This window comes from Nyctereutes procyonoides, unplaced genomic scaffold (assembly GCF_905146905.1).
Source record: "Nyctereutes procyonoides isolate TBG_1078 unplaced genomic scaffold, NYPRO_anot_genome, whole genome shotgun sequence".
Lineage (NCBI taxonomy): Eukaryota > Metazoa > Chordata > Mammalia > Carnivora > Canidae > Nyctereutes > Nyctereutes procyonoides.
The window spans coordinates 36,376,966-36,398,221 of record NW_026575125.1 but is presented as its reverse complement, the minus strand read 5'-3'; the positions used below and the strand labels follow the sequence as shown (position 1 = coordinate 36,398,221).

Sequence of the window (21,256 nt, the reverse complement as noted above, 5' to 3'; positions counted from 1 at the left end):
TAATTTGTAATTTCATCAAAAAAGTGATTATATGGATAAGAGAAGTAGTTTATTTCCATTTGGTTATTATATCTTATGGTAAATGATTACTGTGATTGAGGCTCATATTTAATCTTGTCAGATTATACAAACTGAATTTGTTTTAGTAAACTGTTTAAACATTCAAGTAAAGAAAATGAATTGATTTTAAGCTAACCATTATCACAGCTGATTTTATAAACTTTTAGGTTGAGAAGCTTTCTGAATTTTAGGAGCTATGTTTGGGTCTCTGCCATCACAAAATACTGCTTTTGTAAAATGCTTCACGTTTACAAGGCCTGTATTAAGTCATTAAAACAAAGTAAAGAACAGATGTTACTATATGTTAGAAGTAAAAAAGTCTGCTTTTTGAGTTTTAATTACGGTAGCATTAGAAGGATTTTGAATTGGCCTGCAACATCTCTAGTAAAACAAAATAATGTATTTTTGAAGATGTATTGTAAAATCATAGGACGTGTTAATTTTTAAACTTTTGCCTGCCTTTCAGTAACTGGCATTGACAAATTAAAAGTTTTATTTCTACTTAGGAAAGTGAAAATCTCCAAAAGACTAAAGAACTAGAATGCCTTTAACTGTAAGTGTAGATGAAATAAAATATAACTACACTAATGTGTCTTGGAGATGATGCTTGTTTGTGCATCCTAAAATGGATTTATGAATCCATTTGTCCGTCCAGAAAGCATTTGCATCTCCATTAGCATAATGTCACCTGTAGTTCTATATACTAGAGAAACAAGGTGGATAAACAAAAACCCCTGCCTTCAGAGTACTAGTTTAGTCACCCAACATCTCCTGTATTAAGAGCTCATCTTCAATTATGCATCACCTTATTTATGTGGATTACTGTGACCCCTAACTTTCCTCTCTTTCTTTAATATGATCAAACAATGAGATTATTAAAAAAACATAATTTTTCAATCAATATGCCATGACTAAAATACACTGAAGAGACTGCTTTTTATTTTTTTATTTTTTAAAGATTTTATTTATTTATTTGAGAGAGAGAGAGAGAGAGAGGCACAGACACAGGCAGAGGGAGAAGCAGGCTCCATTCCATGCAGGGAGCCCGACATGGGACTCGATCCTGGGTCCCCAGGACCACACCTGGGCCGAAGGCAGCGTGAAACCACTGAGCCACCCAGGCTGCCTGAGACTGGTATTTTAGATCTCCTTTTAGATTCCAGAAGGCTGCAAGGGTGAGCAAGTATGTGAGTATCAATGTGTGTGGAGACAACAGAGAGGTACCCCTATTCTAATATATACTTTGTCTAATTCAGTATTCCTCAAACTGCAAGAAGTTGGGAAACATCAGTTAATTACTCCAGACTCTGAAATTCTGAGCCAGGAGTTATGGAAAACTATAGCATCCACCTGACAAGTTTAATGGCTCCTATTTTGAACTGGCTCTATTGGACAAAGAAGAACTGTAACTCATCCCCAAATTTTGAATAGAATGGACTCCAAATACTAGCCAGAAGGGAAGATGTTAAAAATGCACCAACTTCCATTTCTGGAACAAGATGATTTAGACTCACTTTTTCCTGCCCCTCCTCAATAAATACAACTATAAATGCCTTGGAAATTATTTAACTGATGGCAATAAAAGGACTCAGAAGTGGAAAGAAGGTAGGGTAGTAGTACTTGAGGAATGACTGTAGGGAATTCAGTGGGTTTTCTTTTTTACCTCCCATTTACTCATGGACTGGGTGCTAGAGAGACCTATTACCCAGAACCACCAAAGGGCATAGAAAACAAAAACAAAAGCCTGTTTTCTCTAGCCCCTTACCCCAGGAAAGGGGAAGCACAACAGAGACTTGGTGGGATCCCACACCTGGAGCCCGACAAGGCAGTTTGATGTGTCCACAAGCCCCATTTAGAACAGCAAAGCCTGGGGCCCTGGTGGGTGGTGATCTGATCTGGTAGCAGCATCAAAGCCCTGGCTGTTGTAGTCCCCTATCTCCCACCACCACCACCACCCCACACACACACACACACACACACACACACACACACACACACCTAGGCCCCAGTCCTCTGATCTGCCTACAGCAGTAACAAGATCAAAGACCAGGCTGTGGTAGCAGCAGTCATTTGTTTCCCTGCCCTCCACCCTGTGGCAGAAGGAGACCCAGGCCCAGGAGCTGCTGATACCCGCCCCCTCAAAGTTGTCCAGGGAAAGCAAGTAGTCCTCGGAAGTACCTTTTGCCCCATATCAGCAGCACTGGAAAAGAAGAAGCAGACCAAAATACTGAAAGGGCTCAGAAAACTAAACAACTGTCATCAGAACTGAAGTCCACAAAAGAACTCAAGAACTTACATACTGAACCTAAACAAGGCGACAGCCTGCTACAATAGAAGATTCTTTGATCAAGAGCCACAGTGTCCAAGATATTTACTTACTAAGCACCAGGAAAACCACCCTTTGAATGAGAAAAGACCTTCAACTGAGGCCAATACCGACACTTGAATTAGATATTGGAATTATTTCCTGGGAGTTTTAATTCAGCCATTATAAAATTGTTCCAACAGTTGGTTACAAATTTCCTTGAAACAAATGAAACCAAAGATCTCAGCAGAGTTGAGCCAAGAGCATTTCCTAATGAATTGGAATAAGAAAAGGATGAAGAATGGCACCCTAGGTTTTGGCTAAGCAACTGGAAGGCAATGTGGAGTTGGCCTTCAGCTGAGATGGGAGGAGGGAGACTGAAAACCTCAGGAGTTCAGTTTCAGATGCGTGGAGGAATATACTGGTCCTTTTCTCTTTTCGTCCTCTATGCTCACTTAATGCCTTATTGATTAAAAGGAAGTCCTGACATAAGCACTGAAGGGTTGCTCCATCCCCAGGAAACTGATTAAAAATAAGCTTTACTAACTTGCATATTCCTTGTAACATTGCAGTGACTTTGCTTTCTTACGTAACTTGAAAAATCCCCCAACGGTTTGAATGTTTGATTTTACTGTCTTGCCTAAACAGTTTATATTCACTTATTTTATACTCTTATTTTCTGATTTTTCCCCCTAAAGCAGTTATTTTCCAGATCATCTCCTCCTTTAGACCTAAAAACTGATTACTACAATTATGATTCAAAACCTATTTTCTGCTGCCCTGCACTGAGCTGGGTAATTAGGTATAAATGCTTATTTCCTTTGTATGCTTTGCCTTTTTGTTAACTGTTTTTTGGTTAAAAGACCAGAGGTTACATTATTGCCTGCTGAATATGCTTATATTAACAATTGTAAAAAGTAAATTACTTTTGGGAGTATTAATGAATAGACATTTAAATTGCATAGTTAAATCTTTTCCATCCTTTACAAAGCAAACAATTGGATTATCTCCCTCTCTAAGAATTTAAACAACAGTTTATATGCCCTGTTTGGGTGGGAGAATATTTGTTTCAGAAAAAAGTTTGAAATTGGAATGGTTCATAGCCATTACAACTTTGTAATTTGTAGTGTGATTATAAATACTAAAATTAAAAAAAATAAATACTAAAATTTAGATCACCAGTCCAACATGCTTTTTCGGGGAACACTGATTAATAGGTGCAATGTGGGTGACGGGAGCAGAGGGTGGTGTATGAGAGAGATGCTGGTTTTCTGACTTTAAGACTTAGCTGCTGATGTGAATATGGGGCTGGAATGGGGTGGGTAATATTTTATATGGTATTTGCCAAACTTGATGGAGAAACTTTTATTCCTTAAGGACTCCACAAGATGCCAATTTGGGAAACCCCAACTTAGAGTGTTAGCTAAATCCATTTTTGTTTCTGTGCTACTATATAAACTTGGCATAATCCTAAATGTGCAACTAAAATGAATGATAGGGAAAGGAGCGGGTTGCTGGCTTTGAGGTTTCTTTCACTAATTTATGTAATTTAAATGAAATAACTTCATTTTATTTAATTCAAAACTGGGTCTAACTTATTATGGAGATCCATAAAACGTGGTTTGGAGTGGGAAGAGATTAACAGTACTCCATAGAAGTATCACTGAAAAAAAATCTGTTAATGAAGATAGTAACTTGTGGGCCCAAATATTAGTTAATGGCAGGTAACAGTACTCTTACAGGAATAGTGTAGCATTTGGAGAACTACGTTAGTGGCATATTAACAGATCACACTCTTTTTTTTTTTTAAAGATTTTATTTATTTTTTCATGAGACACACACAGAAAGAGAGGCAGAGACACAGGCAAAGGAGAATCAGGCTCCATGCAGGGAGCCCGATGTGGGACTCGATCCCAGGACTCCAGGATCACACCCTGGGCCGAAGGCAGGCACTAAACCACTGAGCCACTTGGGCTGCCCCTCACACTCCTTTTATAAATTGATTTACAGTGTGACTTCATACCGCCAGCCTTCCATAATTTTTAGTTTCAGTTTATAAAAACTAGAATATGCATGCAGAATTTGACAATTGTGATCATTTTAGTACTTTAGTTATAAAGTAAGTTCGCGGACACTAGTAGAAAGTCAGGAGCAAGTTTCCCAAAAGTTGTTTCTCTACTAAATATTTTCTTTGTATCAGTTTCCAAAGTATATTCCACATTTAGAAAATAACAATGTGAATGTGCAGCTCTTAATTTAAAAATGAAAATTAGGCTTTTCTTGTGCCTGCCTCAAAAGGAATGGGGAGAATCTCTGTGTTTGTTCCGAGGGCAGACCCTGCTAAGCAGTTGGTCATTGCGTTGGTATTTCTATAAAATCCTATGTTCTAAGAGCTTGCCTTTAGCACTTTTTTTTTCTTTCTGGGCTTCTTGTAGTCTTTCTGTGGGGATGTTTACAGCAATTCCTTTCAGAGAAATGAGATGTGTTTGTGTTTTCTGGGGCTCTGTCTTCTGTCCTGGTCTGTACTCCTAAGAATTCTTGTTCACATGAATGGCTTCATTTAGTTCCTGTACACTCATGCCTCCTTAGGGAGTACAGAGATTGAGAATTTGGATCTTGGAGTTCCATGTCTTGGTCCCAGTCCTGACTCTACCATTCATTGTCTGGCCCTAGACAACCTGTCTTGGCCTAGGTTTCCTAAACTATAAAATGGGGCTAATAGTTTCTTGGCTGCTATGATAAATAATGATATATTTTACAATTGAGAGAGTCCATATAAAGTTCCTAGCAGTATGGTTGGCAAATGGTATGGTGTCAGTAGTAGTTGGTGTTGTCTTCATCCTCTGCATGTTGACGCCTTCCTTGAACTTTATATTCCTGCCTAATTGTGCTCTATAGATCTCTGCCTGGATAGTTCATGGAAATCAATATTTTGGAAATAAGTATTTTCAAAACAACCATGTGTTTCCTTTCTCCGCTTTCCGCTAGCTCTTTGTCATGTAGCCCCTCTCTCATCTGGTGGTATGATTTACTCAGTAACTGTTGCCAGAAATGTGTAAGTCATTCTTTCAACTGACACCCCAAGCTAATCATTCACTACACTGTCAATTTTTTAAAAGATTTATTTATTTGCGAGAGAGCACACATGTGAGCACGAGGCGGGAGGGACAGAGGGAGAAGGAAAGAGAGTCCCAAGCAGACTCCGAATGGAGCACAGAGCCTGACACAGGGCTTGACCCCACAACCCCAAGATCACCACCTGAGCCAAAACCAAGAGTTGGTTGCTCAACTGACTGTGCTACCCGGGTGCCCCTCTACATTGTCAATTTAAGTATCTTAGTTACCTCTACTGTATTGGTTTAGGTTGTTTGTCACCTCGTACTTAGGCTAATGTAGTAACTTCCTGACTGGCCCCCATTCATTCTTCAACCCATCTTCCACTTTTCTGCCCTTTTCCCTTTCCAGCCACTTCTCACCCTCTGATTTTCCACACCAACAGTACCAAGTAGCTTGCAATATCCAGCACAAACCATGCTTTGACTTGACTGGAGGCTGTTCCACATGCTTCTACTAATTTCTAGAATTTTCCCCTTTCCCTTGTTGGCCTGAAAAATATATTCATCTTTCCAAGCCCTCATAGAGGTTTTCTCTGACCACCTTCCTATCCACAGATAGTAAACTCTTGGTATTATACTGTTTTAATACCTTGTTCTATAACACTATACTAAAATTATGTGTATGTACCAACTGTAATCTGTTAAGATTGGGTGTTTCCTAAGGGCAAGAATTGCTTTGTTAATCTTTTGTTTGTTTGTTCTTTGTATTTTTTTTTTTTTTGGTCTTCCATGGGGTAAAATGAAGCAAATGAATAAAATGTGCAAGGATCAATAGAATTTTTTAATGTCAGTGCTTCAAAGTCCAATATCTTGAAACTTCTTTATATATTTAGCTAAAAAGGCCTAAATATGTACAACCAAGTCAGAATTCTTACTTTGGGGTGTGTTTATTTTACAATTCTTCGTGTTTTGTTTTGTTTTCTTTTCCTTCCTCCTCTGTCTGCTCTTCTTCCTGTTTCTTATCTGGTACAAAAATATTTTTTTCTTCTCTTAGCAAGTCTCCTTGATGCATGCTCCATCATATTTGAGCTAACAAAAACTGAGAGTCTGTATCCTTCTACTATGGTCCTGAGCCTAGCCCTTCAAACACAGGTACTCGCACATACACATGAAAACATATCAATCAAGTTTTCTAGAACTTTTGGATTAGCAGAAATTGCTATGTATACTCTGCAGTTAGTCCTCTCCTAAAAGTGGTGAATATATCCTATGTAGATTCAGACCAGAGAATGGTGTGCTACATAAAATCTAAAGAAAAGTCTATTGAACTTTTCAGTGAACTATCAAGGTTTGACAGAGGTACTAATTATGCCAATATAAGTACCAAGTTAGTAAATGTTAGTCTTAACTCTTTGAATTACTCAGCTTTGACAGTTAAGCTAGATTTGTTCTGTTAGCTTATTGGAGATCCACTGCCAAATTTTCAAATAAGCCTCCCCTTTTTATTTTCAAGGACCAATCTGAATTGTACTGAGCTTAACTCCTCTGTCAGATCTTTAATTGTTAACATTTACGCAACAGTTCCTGAGACTTTAATTTTAATAATTTTCCACTTCATGTACGTTCCTTTTTTTTTAAAGATTTTATTTATTCATGAGAGACACACACAGAGAGAGGCAGAGACACAGGCAGAGGGAGAAGCAGGCTCCGTGCATGGAGCCCGACGTGGGACTTGATCCTGAGACTCCAGAATCACGCCCTGGGCTGAAGGCAGGCGCTAAACTGCTATGATTAGGCAAACTTTTTTCCTCGGGTTTAGTCACTGTACCTAAAGTAACACAGCTTGGGTTGTGTTGGAAGTGGGGGTGGGTACCAGAACTATTAAAGAGAAAAAGTGTCAGAACAACATCCCTGTCCTGTCACTATTGTAAAACTACAGGAAGACAAGGAAAGAATTTCTTGATGGAATGATATGTATGAGCTCTTCTTTATTGCTAATGACTAACAGTGTTGAAATAGGAGGAAGAGACTACCATTAACTTTATTAGGTATTTTATATATACGTATGTGTGTGTGTGTGTGTCTGTCTCTCTCTCTAGGATGTAGTTAAGATTTTATTCTTACTGCTAATGTCATCATTATTATATTTTTACTTTGTTTCCTTTTTACCCACCCACCATTTATTTCCCTCAACTAACATCAGAACTGTATAGAAAGTCCTAGGAAAATACATACTTAGTAAATTGGTAAGGAAATAGCTAAAAGTACCGTGATTTTTCCAGTTTTATATACTTGTGTAAAATTGTGTGTTATGATAAATTTATCAGTGGCTTGCTCATTCCTAGTTTATTTTTGATACTTCATTCACCAAATATTTATTGAGGGTCTAATATTTACCAGGTACTCATTGAATTTATATTCTAAACACATGTAATATAATACTATATATTATTAATACACATTTCATAATACAAATACACACATGTGTGTTTATATGTATATGCCTATACACACATGCACACACACAGGTGATATTCATTATTTGCAGTAGTAATGTTCTATGAAGTTGCCCCAAACATTAAATGAATGCTGAACCGTTGCTCCTAGGGAAATACAGGGCTAGGGTCCTGTGAGCTTTTGGTTACATTTTCTTCAACCAATCAGTACATGACCTGTTTTATGTGTATTTTTGTTTGAAGATACCTTATTTCATATGTATTGTTGTTTGATCAACATTGAACCATGACTAACAGCTCTGTAATTCATTCTTGAATGAAGCTTGTCTCACATACATATTTTCTCCTTAAGGCCCGTCACAGCCTTCCTGAACTTAGGAACACTAGACAACCCTTCAGCATTACCCTTGAAGGCCATTATAAACAGTGAAATGACCAATAAAAAGTACAAAATGTAAAAAATGCACTAAATGGCAAAAAGTACATTTGCTTATAGTATGACAAGCTGAAACAATAAGGCAGAGTGTCACCTTGTTCAACCTTAGCTGGTAACTTCCACATCAGGTGACTCAGATATTTCGCTTTTAGGCATGTTTGTGAACGACTGTAAAAGTGCAGTTGAGTATTGATTTTGGATTACAAATAAATGTTAGTGACTTCATAAATACTCTACCAATGATGAGGATTGACTGTATATCAACTGTATGTGTATGTATCTATATATATATTGTGTGTATGTAAGTATATATATAAAATATGAATTTGCTGTTGGTCTTCACTCCCCACCCCATCCTGCTCTTTCCTTTCGTTAATTGGCGGTTCTTTTTGTTCACAGTTTTCCTGTATCTCTTGTGGTACATTGCACAATTTGTTAGAAAGCAATGAAGCTTCTAGGCCTATGATATGGACAAGAAGTTCACCCTGTTACAATGAATATAATTTGTGTTAACCATATGTTTGAGATTCAAACGTGTTTTTTTTTCAGTTATATGTATCAAAATTATTTGTACAGATACGTAAAAAAATTAAACTCATTGATTAGCAAGGTCTCAAGGATATACCTCTAAGCCACTAAAAACATTTTTTAAACTAGAAAACATATGTATGGAGGATTGTATAAAGTATGTGTGTATGTTAAAGAATAATACTGAAATGAAAACTCCTGAATCCATCATCCAGGTGGTAGAATGGAATATTACTAGTACCTTTAAAAGCCCTTTATATGCCCCTTCCCAAAAACAACCTCTCGATCTGCCTAACTGCTCTCCTGGCTTTTATTTTTTATTTATTTATTTATTTATTTATTTTTAATTATTTATTTATTTATTTATGATAGTCACAGAGAGAGAAAGAGAGAGAGAGAGAAAGAGAGAGGCAGAGACATAGGCAGAGGGAGAAGCAGGCTCCATGCACCGGGAGCCCGACGTGGGATTTGATCCTGGGTCTCCAGGATCACACCCTGAACCAAAGGCAGGCGCTAAACCGCTGCACCACCCAGGGATCCCTCTCCTGGCTTTTATATTAATCATTCTTTTTAGTTTTCTTTATGGCTTTACCACCTAGTTATGCATGCCAAAACGGTATATTATTTAGTCTTTAGAAACTGAGTAGTAAAGACAAACTTGGGTATGAAAGGAAAGGAGGACAATATTACCAGGAGTGTATGAAGATTCTCAGGAGAAGGAAAGCTGAACAGAACCTCTTGTTCAGTCTGGCTTCAGATAACCTGAGAGTGTATAGGAACGGTTTCTGGGAAGTCAGTTGGCAAGGTCCCAAGTAAATCCCAGGACACGAGGCTCCTCACAGGCAGGATATTGTTGCTATGGGGGCTGGCTTTTTCTTCTGCAGGGGACATGGTCAGGGTGCTTGGACTGCTCTACATTCTCCTGCTTTTCAGTCCAACTGAGACCCTCCTCCAGGTCTCAGGAATATTCCAACTGCTGTGGAGCAAAATGATAGTCTTCTGCTAAACTAGGCAGCAGAGAAGAGCAGGACTCTTAACATCCCCTGGTCAGAAAAAGCAAAACAGAAGAATCTGGGGCCAGCACACCCACTCCTGTTTTGAGGTTAGAAAGGGGATCAGTGGCATTGGGAATCTTTAACAGCTCACAGTCTGTACTGGTTAACCTCTCCTTGACACTTGGCTGTCAGCCTGATATCTCCCTCCTTTTCACTCCTGGGGGCTCCTTTTATGTACCTCCTGTGTTGGATCTCCTTTTTGCTGTCACTTGACATCCTTTTCACTGATCTAGTCTCTTGTTTTGGCAAACATCTTAAAATAATTTCTTCAGAAAGTATGCATTGCAAGTAATTTATTGAGCTCTTTCATATCTGAAAATGTCTTTGTGATTATTGACTTTTCTGGCTGGATATAGAATTAAAAGTTAGAGATTTCCTCCGTGATTTTGAAGGAATTGCTTGGTTGTCTTCTTGCTCTTAGTGTTGCCATTGAGAAATCAGAAGCCATACTGGTTTGCAGTCTTTGCATGTGAACCATATCCTTCCCTCCCAGCACACCCTTACCTCCACTTTTGAAAATTGGAAAATCTAGCCCACAGTGGCATGTATGGACAGGAGTCTATTATCTATTTTGTCAAGTATTTGTTGGGTCCTTTTAATTTGGCAACTCATGATTTTAGTTCTGGAAAATTTTCCTGGGTGATTCTTTTAAGTTCTTCCACTCCATTTGTTTTCTTCTTTTTGCTTTACTTTCTGGTACATTTCTTCAACTTTATCTTCTAGCCCTTCTATTGAGTTTTAAATTTCTTAAGGTATTTCTTTTTCAAGAGCTCTTTTTTTTTATTTTCTGAAAGTTCTATTGTTTCATGGTTATAATAGCTTTCTGAGGATATTCTTGGTCGTTTGAAGGTTCTTTATTTCTTGTTTAGTCTTCTTCCTTTAGGTTGCTCTTTCTGTTTTGTGATTTCTATCTTCCAAATGAGAGTCTACTCTCCAGATATCTTAGGAGTTTGGTGGTCTACTCATGAGTACGAATAGAGCAGTGCATTGTGCATTGTGTTAAATCTATCCTATTATCCTGGAAACCAACATACTATATTCTAGCCTGATTTCACTTAATTCTAGTTTCCTTTTTTATGTATTTACTTTTAGTATCAAAATTACTCATTTCCGGTGTACCTGGGTGGCTCACTCAGTTAAGGGTCCAACTTGATTTAAGCTCAGGTCATAATCCTCAGACCCTGGGATCCAACCCCGTATCAAGCTCCCCGCTTAGCAGGGAGTCTGCTTGAGGATTTTCATTCATTCATTCATTCATTCATTCATTCTCTCTCTCTCTCTCTCTCTCTCAAATGCTAAATAAATCTCTTTTAAAAAATTGCTCATTTCCCAGTCTTAACCTTTTGTCACATAAATGAACACCAGAGGAGAGGACTCTGATTGCATAGAGACACAGCTGCAGGCCGTAGTACAACATAGTACAATTCATCGACCTTTTACTTAACAGAATTCTGCAAGCTACCACCTGCCTCAAATGGAACCTTGTACCACAATCCTAATCCAAATTCACCATTCTAAAAGAGTCAAACAAAGAACATCTATTTTATCAACTCTGAAATGCTATCAATTATCTTCCTTCATTTCAATTAACACACTGGCCAGGATTAGTAAAAATATGAGAAAGATAGTAGTTCATAATGATGGCTTACAACTATCTGTCAGTATTTTCCCCCACATAAATACTCGAGAACCAACTGTATCGTAGACTAAAAAAAAATGTAAGGATGAAATTTCAAGCATGGAAGAGTTTTGGCCAGAACGAATGGCCAGATCTAGGCCTCCTGAATTTTTGCTGTTCCTTAAAATATCATTCAAGTATAATTAATAAGTATAAAATATTTACTGTATTACACCCTCTCTTCTTAGACTTAAACACCTTTTTTTTCCCTCCATATTCCCTTTTCTCTCCTTTCTCTCTAGCTTTCTTCATTTTATTATTACTAAAAGGGTAGGGAGAGAAGCTATGATTTCTTCCTCACCTTTCTTCAAACAGGAAAAAGTAAAAAAATTGACTCTATTGTCCATGAATAATCCCACATACAGATCTTGGAAAATTTCCAAAAACATGTAGTGGATTGAAGCACACTACATAAATGTATATATAAATAGAATCCCAAGGGTTTATGTGTGGACAAAAACCAATTACATTAAGCATTTCTGAAATTGCTTGCTGTCGTCAGGATAAGTAGTCACAAGTAAGACATCCAGATTGAGAATGAAAACATTTGTGTAAGTCCTGCTTCACTTTGTTGTATTGTCTTCTCTTAGAGCAAAATCTTTGAGCAGTTTGGAGTGGTTACCAAAAAGGTCTTTCTTCGGTGTTCTGAAAGACACATTATTGGTTTTTTTTTCCCCTTCCAGTTGAGCTTTGTTAGGTTGCTTGAAGAGAGAGATTTGAAGCTGTGGTGTAATTGATGTCCAGATGATGGAATGGTGAAGTCAACTAATTCATATGATGTTCAAGAAATGTTTAAGTCTGGGTTAGATTACATTCTTTTCCTTGTTCCCTAATTGAGAGAAAGACCAACTTCTCCTTTAAGGCAGGCAGTATCACAAGTGTCCCAATGTAAATGAAGAACTTATCTGCTGATTGACCACAGACGTCCATATGTACTATTTTTACCTATAAAAGCTAAAGATGGGGATCCCTGGGTGGCGCAGCGGTTTGGCGCCTGCCTTTGGCCCAGGGCGCGATCCTGGAGACCCGGGATCGAATCCCACGTCGGGCTCCCGGTGCATGGAGCCTGCTTCTCCCTCTGCCTGTGTCTCTGCCTCTCTCTCTCTCTATCTGTGTGTGACTATCATAAAAAAAAAAAAGCTAAAGATGGTCTTATGTTTCCTGGGGTGGGGGGTGGAATGCACATGTGTATACATGTATTTAATGACTTAAACTATACTCGCCTTCAGATAAATCAGTATATTGCTGTTGTATTCTGTATTATTTAATAGTCAATTCATGTACAGATCAGTCTTTGGATTATCTTTACAAACTTATTTGATAACTATGAATCACAAGGAACTGTGTGTGCCTGTGTGTGTGTGTGTGTGTGTGTGTGTGTGTGTGTGTGTAATGCCTGGGCCCAGGCATTGGTGTTTTATCAATCATCCCAGTTGATTGAATTGTATGGCCAGTATTGAGAGCTTTATCAATTTAGAGAAAGAGCTAGATAACTCAAATGGCTGGACCAGTGGCTCTCCTGGTAGAAAGGACTTGCTTTACTATGGCAACTTGAAGGAAGATAGATTTCTCTGTGACTTCACATGAGACCGGAGAGGTTATTGGAGGCAAAATCATGCAAGGGTTTTCTTTATGAATTCCCTCTTCAAGTCTTCTGGCTAGATTTTGCTGGGGTGTATTTTCCTATTTGAGAATTATGTATTTCAGTTCTTAACCAAATATATGCATTGAATATACTTTCTTTCTCTGGGATTTTGAGCAGAAACATAAGATCAGATTGTCATTTTTAAAACATGACAACAAGAATGAGTGGGAGAAACAAGTTCTTCAGTAGTCCTGTCAGGAGATGGTAGTAGCTTAGACTAGTTTATGATACCTGGAAAGAGGTGGACAGGCTTGAGAAAAATTTGAGAGAAGCTCAGTAGGACTTGGTAGTGAAGATTGGGTAGGTGGTAGTTAAGATGGAAGGGGTCAATAACTTAAGTTTCGGCTTCAAAAGGTAAAAGCTGTGTGCACTACCACTGTGATTTCTTATTTTGTTTAAGATATTGATAATATATGGAGAATATTACAAAGATTATTTGCCTTGAATATAAGCATACTAGTTAGTATCTTCATAAGTCATTTTGAAATGCAAATTTGTTTTCTCTTCTGGTTTAATAACTTTAGTTTGTGAATTATTTACCTCATAGATTATAGAAAAATATGTTCAAAATTATAGTACTTAAATTTGATCTTAAACTAAAGTAGACAATGAGGCATCAGTAAGATGTTGATGGGACTCTAATCAATGAATTAAACTCGGCTTCTTTTTTTTTTTTTTAAGGGGTCCCTTCAGTGTTGTACGACGATGTATCAACAGAGAAACTGGGCAACAGTTTGCTGTAAAAATTGTTGATGTAGCCAAGTTCACATCAAGTCCAGGGTTAAGTACAGAAGGTAAGAGATGGATTTCAAGTAAGTTATTTGATGTCTGGCTTTATTTCATCTCCAAAATCCATTTATCAACCTAACTTTCATCTGGGGGTGGTGAAGTGGCGGGTATAATATAGTGGGAAGTGGGTGGAGACAGTTTAAATTCCATTCTGTCAGTTCTAGAACATGGTATTTGAAAGATAGCTAGAGTAATTTACAGTTAGAGAGCAACATTAAGACTGCTCTAGGCCTACGATTTTTGACTAGGAAGAAAGTGAGATCTGGATATATATTTTTGTAGGATCTAATTTTGGGTCCTGTGGTACAGAAGATGGGATGGGAGAGGAGGAAGGGGAAATAATAGCAAAGATATGATAATTGCAGGCTCAGAAGAAATAAGATGAATTCCTTCTAAATCCATAACTTAACCATCTTTAGGATTATGGTCTAATAGAACTAAAGACTCCTAGATCACATTTGGTTTATGTCACTTAGAAGAGTATATATGAAAATTTGAAAGATCAGTATTGTTATGACATGCAGGACTTAAACTTGGTTTTAAGACCTTGGTATGGACAATCATATTTATATGTAAATATTTTTAAACAGTAGGTAAGCATTTTAAAGTTACTTTTTTTTTTTTTATAGAATTTAACTCCTAGTTCCACATAGCCACAATTCACATGTGCTCCTACTTGAGCTGGCACAGTTGATTATATTTATTTTTCTAATTAGCCTGTCTTCTAAATTCAGGCTTTTTGACTGTCCAATAAAAGATAGCCTTCTTTATTCTTTTTAAATCTCCCAAGAACAATGCAGTTGATAGTTGAAGTTGGAAAAGCTAAGGCAGAGTAGCCTATTTATATTTTATCCAGTTATCCTAACTTTGAAAAGTAAAATCCCACATACTGTGAGCTCCAAGTTAATCTGTTTCTGTAGATCTTTCTTGAGGATCATTGCTTTTAAATACTTTTTTAACCCTTTGAATTATTACTATTATCCATATACTGATTATAGAAGATTGTTGTTACAACAGGAACTGATTTTTTAAAAGTGTTTTAATCCTTAAAATATTATGGTAAGATTCAGAGGTTTTAGATCTCGTGGTTTTATCCTCCGAAATTGGCTATTACTACTTTTTTATATAAATTATTTTATAAATTTAGCAGAATTTAAAATTTACTTCCAAGCAGATTTTGCAACTTCCTTAAGTTTCTTAAAACTTTACTGCATGTAAGTTTAATATACTGTATTTGATATTTTGTACCTCAGTTGTTAACTAATAAAACCTTCCTGGGTCCTGAACCTAGTTTATTAAACCTGTAGATGTGTTGAATCTTTATTTCTCTTAAATGTTCTGTTACTGTTGATGAACTTAGTAAGAGTCTAGTTTAAAATCACAAGTCTAATAAATCAGTTACTCAATATACCAATTTTATATTGATTTAGCTCATTGTTATACCTAATTCTGAATCTCTCTTGGCTAAAGACATTTTTAGGGAGGCAATTGATTACTTTCTCAGTTGGCTGAGGTTGTTTATTGACAGATTTTTTCAGCAAGGGATCTCTGCTGCTACAGACTCAGACTGCCAGGCTGAACCTCTTTTTTTTTAATTGTTACCTAGTTAAGCAATCAAATGCCAAACTTAAAAGGGTGGGGTGTGAGGGGGCTCACTTGTAGTACATGTCTCTGAATGTATCTTGTCTTTACCTAATATATGGGAGCCTGCCACTGAAATTGTGGCTCACTCCTTCATTGTTTCGGCATTGCTTTTGCTATATAAATGTCTTCCAAGTCCTATTGTGAAGACAGGGCCAGGTCATTTCATTGATCCTATATGGTTGGGCCACAGCCTTTAAGATATTACAGTTGAATTCCACATATTACTCATGATTTTATCTGGTTTTGATAAGGGTTCATTGTTACTCAAATGAAAATGTGTCACTTGTCCTTTATGTTTATGGCACCAAAATGTAGTTTTCCCATCTTCTTTAGCACCAAGAAGCAAAATCAAAATTCCATTTCCACTACATCCTTCCACCATTTTTCCTTTTCTTTCCTTCCTTCCTTCCTTCCACTGGCATCCCATATCCTTTTTTTTTTAAAAGATTTTATTTATTTATTCATGAGAGACACAGAGAGAGAGAGGCAGAGACACAGGCAGAGGGAGAAGCAGGCTCCATGCAGGAAGCCCGACATGGGATTCGATCCCGGGTTTCCAGGATCATGCCCTGGGCCGACGGCAGCGCTAAACCGCTGAGCCACCCGGGCTGCCCCCCATATCCTTTTATTACTCATTTTCACACTATCTTACTTTAACTTGGATACATTTTAAGATATATATAATGAACATTTTATATATATAAAACCTCTGACCAATTTCCCCTTCCCAATGTCTTCTAACTCCTTTCCAGTCACTGCAGGCAAAACATCTTATCCCTTTTGCCCTTCCAGTCCATTTACAAACTGTTAAGTCCAAAAAAATGACTTCATTCATGGCTAAGTGTAAGAGATGCTATATTAAGAAGAAACATATTTTGAAGTGAAATTTAAAACAAAAGGAATCTGTAAGTTTGAATAAGAATATCTAGAAATAATTTTATTTACTGTTACATTCTCGTCTAATTAAGCCTCTTTCAAGCAACACATAATTTAAAATCTATTCTTTATTCTTTTTTATTTTTTAAATTTACTTTTTAATTTAAATTTTATTTATTTATTTATTTATTTATTTATTTATTTATGATAGTCACACAGAGAGAGAGAGAGAGAGGCAGAGACATAGGCAGAGGGAGAAGCAGGCTCCATGCACTGGGAGCCCGATGTGGGATTCGATCCCGGGTCTCCAGGATCGCGCCCTGGGCCAAAGGCAGGCGCCAAACCGCTGCACCACCCAGGGATCCCTAAATTTACTTTTTAATTTAAATTTTACTTAGTTAATATTGGTTTCTGAAGTAGAATTCAGTGATTCATCACTTGCATTTTTTTAAAAATTTTTGTCTTTGTGGTTTATTTGACCTTGTCATTGCCTCAATATTTTTTCTTATTTTAGTGCATTTGTATTCATTTTCTTATATTAGTACATTTGTATTTAATGCATTTACTATTGAGTAAAATAGGTTTTGTAAAGGGTCATCTGAGGTCCTAACATATTCTGTTTACTTGGACAGATCATTATAATACAAAGACAGATAAAAAGAGCACCTACTTTTTTTTATAAATTTATTTTTTATTGGTGTTCAATTTGCCAACATATAGCATAACACCCAGTGCTCATCCCATGAAGTGCCCCCCTCAGTGCCCGTCACCCAGTCACCCCCACCCCCCACCCACCTCCCCTTCCACCACCCCAAGTTCGTTTCCCAGAGTTAGGAGCCTCTCATGTTCTGTCTCCCTTTCTGATATTTCCCACTCATTTTTTTCTCCTTTCCCCTTTATTCCCTTTCACTATTTTTTATATTCCCCAAATGAATGAGATCATATAATGTTTGTCCTTCTCCTGTTGACTTATTTCACTCAGCATAATACCCTCCAGTTCCATCCACATCGAAGCAAATGGTGGGTCTTTGTCATTTCTAATGGCTGAGTAATATTCCATTGTATACATAGACCACATCTTCTTTATCCATTCATCTTTTGATGGACACCGAGGCTCCTTCCACAGTTTGGCTATTGTGGACATTGCTGCTAGAAACATCGGGGTGCAGGTGTCCCAGCGTTTCATTACATCTGTATCTTTGGGGTAAATCCCCAGCAGTGTAATTGCTGGGTCGTAGGGCAGATCTATTTTTAACTCTTTGAGGAACCTTCGCACAGTTTTCCAGAGTGGCTGTACCAGTTCACATTCCCACCAACAGTGCAGGAGTCTTCCCCTTTCTTCACATCCTCTCCAACATTTGTGGTTTCCTGCCTTGTTAATTTTCCCCATTCTCACTGGTGTGAGGTGGTATCTCAATGTGGTTTTGATTGGTATTTCCCTGATGGCAAGTGATGCAGAGCATTTTCTCATGTGCTTGTGGGCCATGTCTATGTCTTCCTCTGTGAGATTTCTGTTCCTGTCTTTTGCCCATTTCATGATTGGATTGTTTGTTTCTTTGCTGTTGAGTTTAATAAGTTCTTTATAGATCTTGGATACTAGCCCTTTATCTGATACTTCATTTGCAAATATCTTTTCCCATTCTGTAGGTTGTCTTTTAGTTTTGTTAACTGTATCTTTTGCTGAAGAGCACCTACTTTTAAGAGGCTTATGGTTTAATAGTCTCCAGCCACTGTTTCTAACATTGTTTTATAAGAACATGTAATAAATTCTAAATACATAATTTACAAATTAGCTTTTGAAATGAAATACTATGTATTAGTTGGAGACCACTTGTATGTTTTAATATTTTAAATTCTCTTTGCTCCACTGAAGGTGAAATTATTGTAATTATTTGAATATCTGTTTTCTGTTTTTCCCAATAAAATCATAATTTCTTTTCAGTAGGAGTTCTTAATTTACAGGCTGTGGGGTATCCAAGAACCCCTTAAATTGTAAGCAGAATTAAATGAACATATATATTCATTTGTAGGAAGAAAGTCCATAGCTTTTATTAGATTCCTAAAAAGGCATATTATTCCTAACTAGTTCAGTTTCTTCTTTCACATGTATGAAAAAATGAAATTGATGCTTATGAACATGAGATGAATAACAAGTTTTTATTAAATGAAAGCTGGGTGAATTTATATTAGGATATTACTTCTCATCAGAAGATATTTTCATACTTACATACACAGCCTCTATTAATGAAATTCCTTGATGAATATCTTAAAACTTTTAATTAATGCACATTTTATCTCTTACTCTACTAAACCACTAATTAAATTAGACTTTTTTTGTTTTAAAAATAGGTATCAAAATTAATTTAGGTAAATCGTTTTAAGGAAATTTTAAAGAAAGTAAGATATATAGAATTAGAAACAGAATTGACAGTTCTCAGATCTTGAAGGGACTCATTTCTTTATGGTTCAATTTTAGAAGTTCAAAAATGGCAGTTTTTATTTTGGAAGAATATTGTCTTCTAGAAAGAATATAGATTGGGTTCCAGTTTACCTAGTCTCTAAGAATATCTCATTCTAAAGGTCCCAGGTAGCAGATGATGTCAGTGAAATTGGAGGAGTATAAGGACCTTTGGATTCTCCTCGCCATAAAAGCAAGAGGAAAACCAGTAAAAATAGAATCCAACTTTTTCAGAACTCTGGAAGTTAACCAAAGGCTTGCAGCTACGCAGGAAGAATTTATTCAGGAAAAACTGCTGATTCTTGCTAAGAACAGTGAGCTTTGTGGCATTTTAACTTGCCCCATTGCCATCCCCCTCTCTCCAGTTCCATAGTAACCTTGAAAACAAAGAATTCATGGTGAAAACCAGGAGCCTTGAAGCCACCAAAGGAGGCAGAACAGGGATAGAATTCCTTGAAAGCCTCTGGCCCCACAAAATTGTCATTATTGATCCGTCTGGTAGTTCCCTGAAAGGGACCCCACTTGCAAGGCTTGTCTTTATTTGGTCTGACTCAGAGATTGCCTACTACAAAATACCTTTTTCCTGAGGGCATCTGTTGAAAATTTTCAGAGACAGTTTACCTTCACAGCTACCTGAGGCCATAGAGTAACAGCTGGGGCAAACAAAAAAACTAACCTAAAAGCTTAAAAAGAAAAACTGGGTAGTGAGAGGTCTGGGGGGGCTCTGAAAAAGCTACAAACATATTTGTGGGAATCAAGAAGGCCATGAACATGTATGGGACTGTGCATATGCTCAGAAAAGCCCTAACAAGGCCTTAAGCTCTCAACTGTGGCCAACTTTCAGGCTGTGCAAGTAGGAATTGAACGCTAAGGCAGAGTTGTCAACTCCCTGAGGGTTAAAGGTATGCCCTAACACACAGCCCCTGAATAAGCAACAGCTAAACTAACCAAGAGAGACTTAGTGGCCACATACAACAAAGGATGCAGACTTTATAGAATTGGTTCCAAAAACTCAACAAGTAGGAACAAAAACTCACTAAACAAATAAGAATAAAAACTGCAATGGGGAAAGGATGGTGTTTTCAACAAGTGGTATAGTACAATTGGACATCCACATGCAAACCCTAGAGGAAGGGAGATTCTAATTTCCAGAGTTGACCTAAAACATCTGGTTTTCAACCAAAAAATTGGGACATACAAAGAAATAAAGTAGGACTCATTAGCAGGGGGGAAAAAGCAATCAATAGAAATTATCCCTGAGCAAATTGAGTTGTTGGACTGACTGGAAAAGTAGTTTAAATCAGCTATTTAAATGTGTTCAAAGAAATGAAACTGTCTAAAAAAACTAAAGGAGAGTATGAGAATAAGCCCACCAAATAGAAGCTATCAATAAAGAGAAACCATAAAAAGACACCCAAGTAGGAATTCTGGAGTGCAGAAGTACAATAAACAAAAACAATTTTACTGGAGGTACTCAACAGAAGATTTGAGCAGACAACAAGGAGTTAGCAGTCTTGAGGATAGGTCCATTAAGATTATTTAAGTTGAGGAACAGAAAGAAAAAAAGGTTAAGCAAAATTAACAGAACCTCAGAGACATGTAGGATACCATCAAGCACATGAACATATGTATAACTGGAGTCCCAGAAGGAGAGGAGAGAAAGAGATAGAATATTTGAAGAAATAATGGCCAAAAAATTTTCAAATGTGATGAAAAATCTAAACCTACACATCAGAAAATCCTGAGAAACTCCAAGTAGGGTAAACTCAAAGACATTTCATAATCAAACTGTCAGAAGTGACAGAAGTAACTCATTATGTACAAGGGATCCTTAATAAGATTAATAGCAGACTTCTTGTCAGAGACCATGGAGACCAGAAGATAAGAGGGTAACTTCTTCAAAATGAGTAAGATTGCCTACCAAGAATTCTACATCCAGGGAAATAATACTTCAAAAATAAAGACCTTCTTAGATAAACAAAACTGAAAAAATTCATCACAAGCAAACCTGTCCTACAAGAAATAGTAAAAGTAGTCCTTTAGGCTCGAAAGAAAACCCTAGATAGTAACTAAAACTATGAGAAGACCTAGAGTATCAGTAAAGGTAATTGCATATGTAAATATGAAAGACAGTACAAATGTAGTTTTGATTGCAACTTTTTTCTCCTTATTTGAGAGACTGCTGCTTAAAGCAATCAAGAACAAAGTTGGTAGACTGACATTACTCCAGTACTTAAAGCTACAATAATAAAGACAGTGTAGTCTTTGTG

The 21,256-nt window shown here is 37.1% G+C and overlaps 1 protein-coding gene across 8 annotated transcripts in view; it reads left to right on the top strand.

The window, feature by feature from the left end:
• Positions 1–21,256, top strand: part of CASK (calcium/calmodulin dependent serine protein kinase) — a 348,892-nt gene that overhangs the window by 50,959 nt on the left and 276,677 nt on the right. For 4 of the 8 annotated variants that reach the window (XM_055337533.1, XM_055337531.1, XM_055337537.1 and 1 more), the window contains exon 2: positions 13,901–14,031. In XM_055337533.1, coding sequence (XP_055193508.1) covers positions 13,901–14,031 — 131 coding nt within the window. The remainder of the gene's footprint in view (positions 1–13,900; positions 14,032–21,256) is intronic. The other 4 variants (XM_055337539.1, XM_055337532.1, XM_055337538.1 and 1 more) reach the window with 1 other exon arrangement.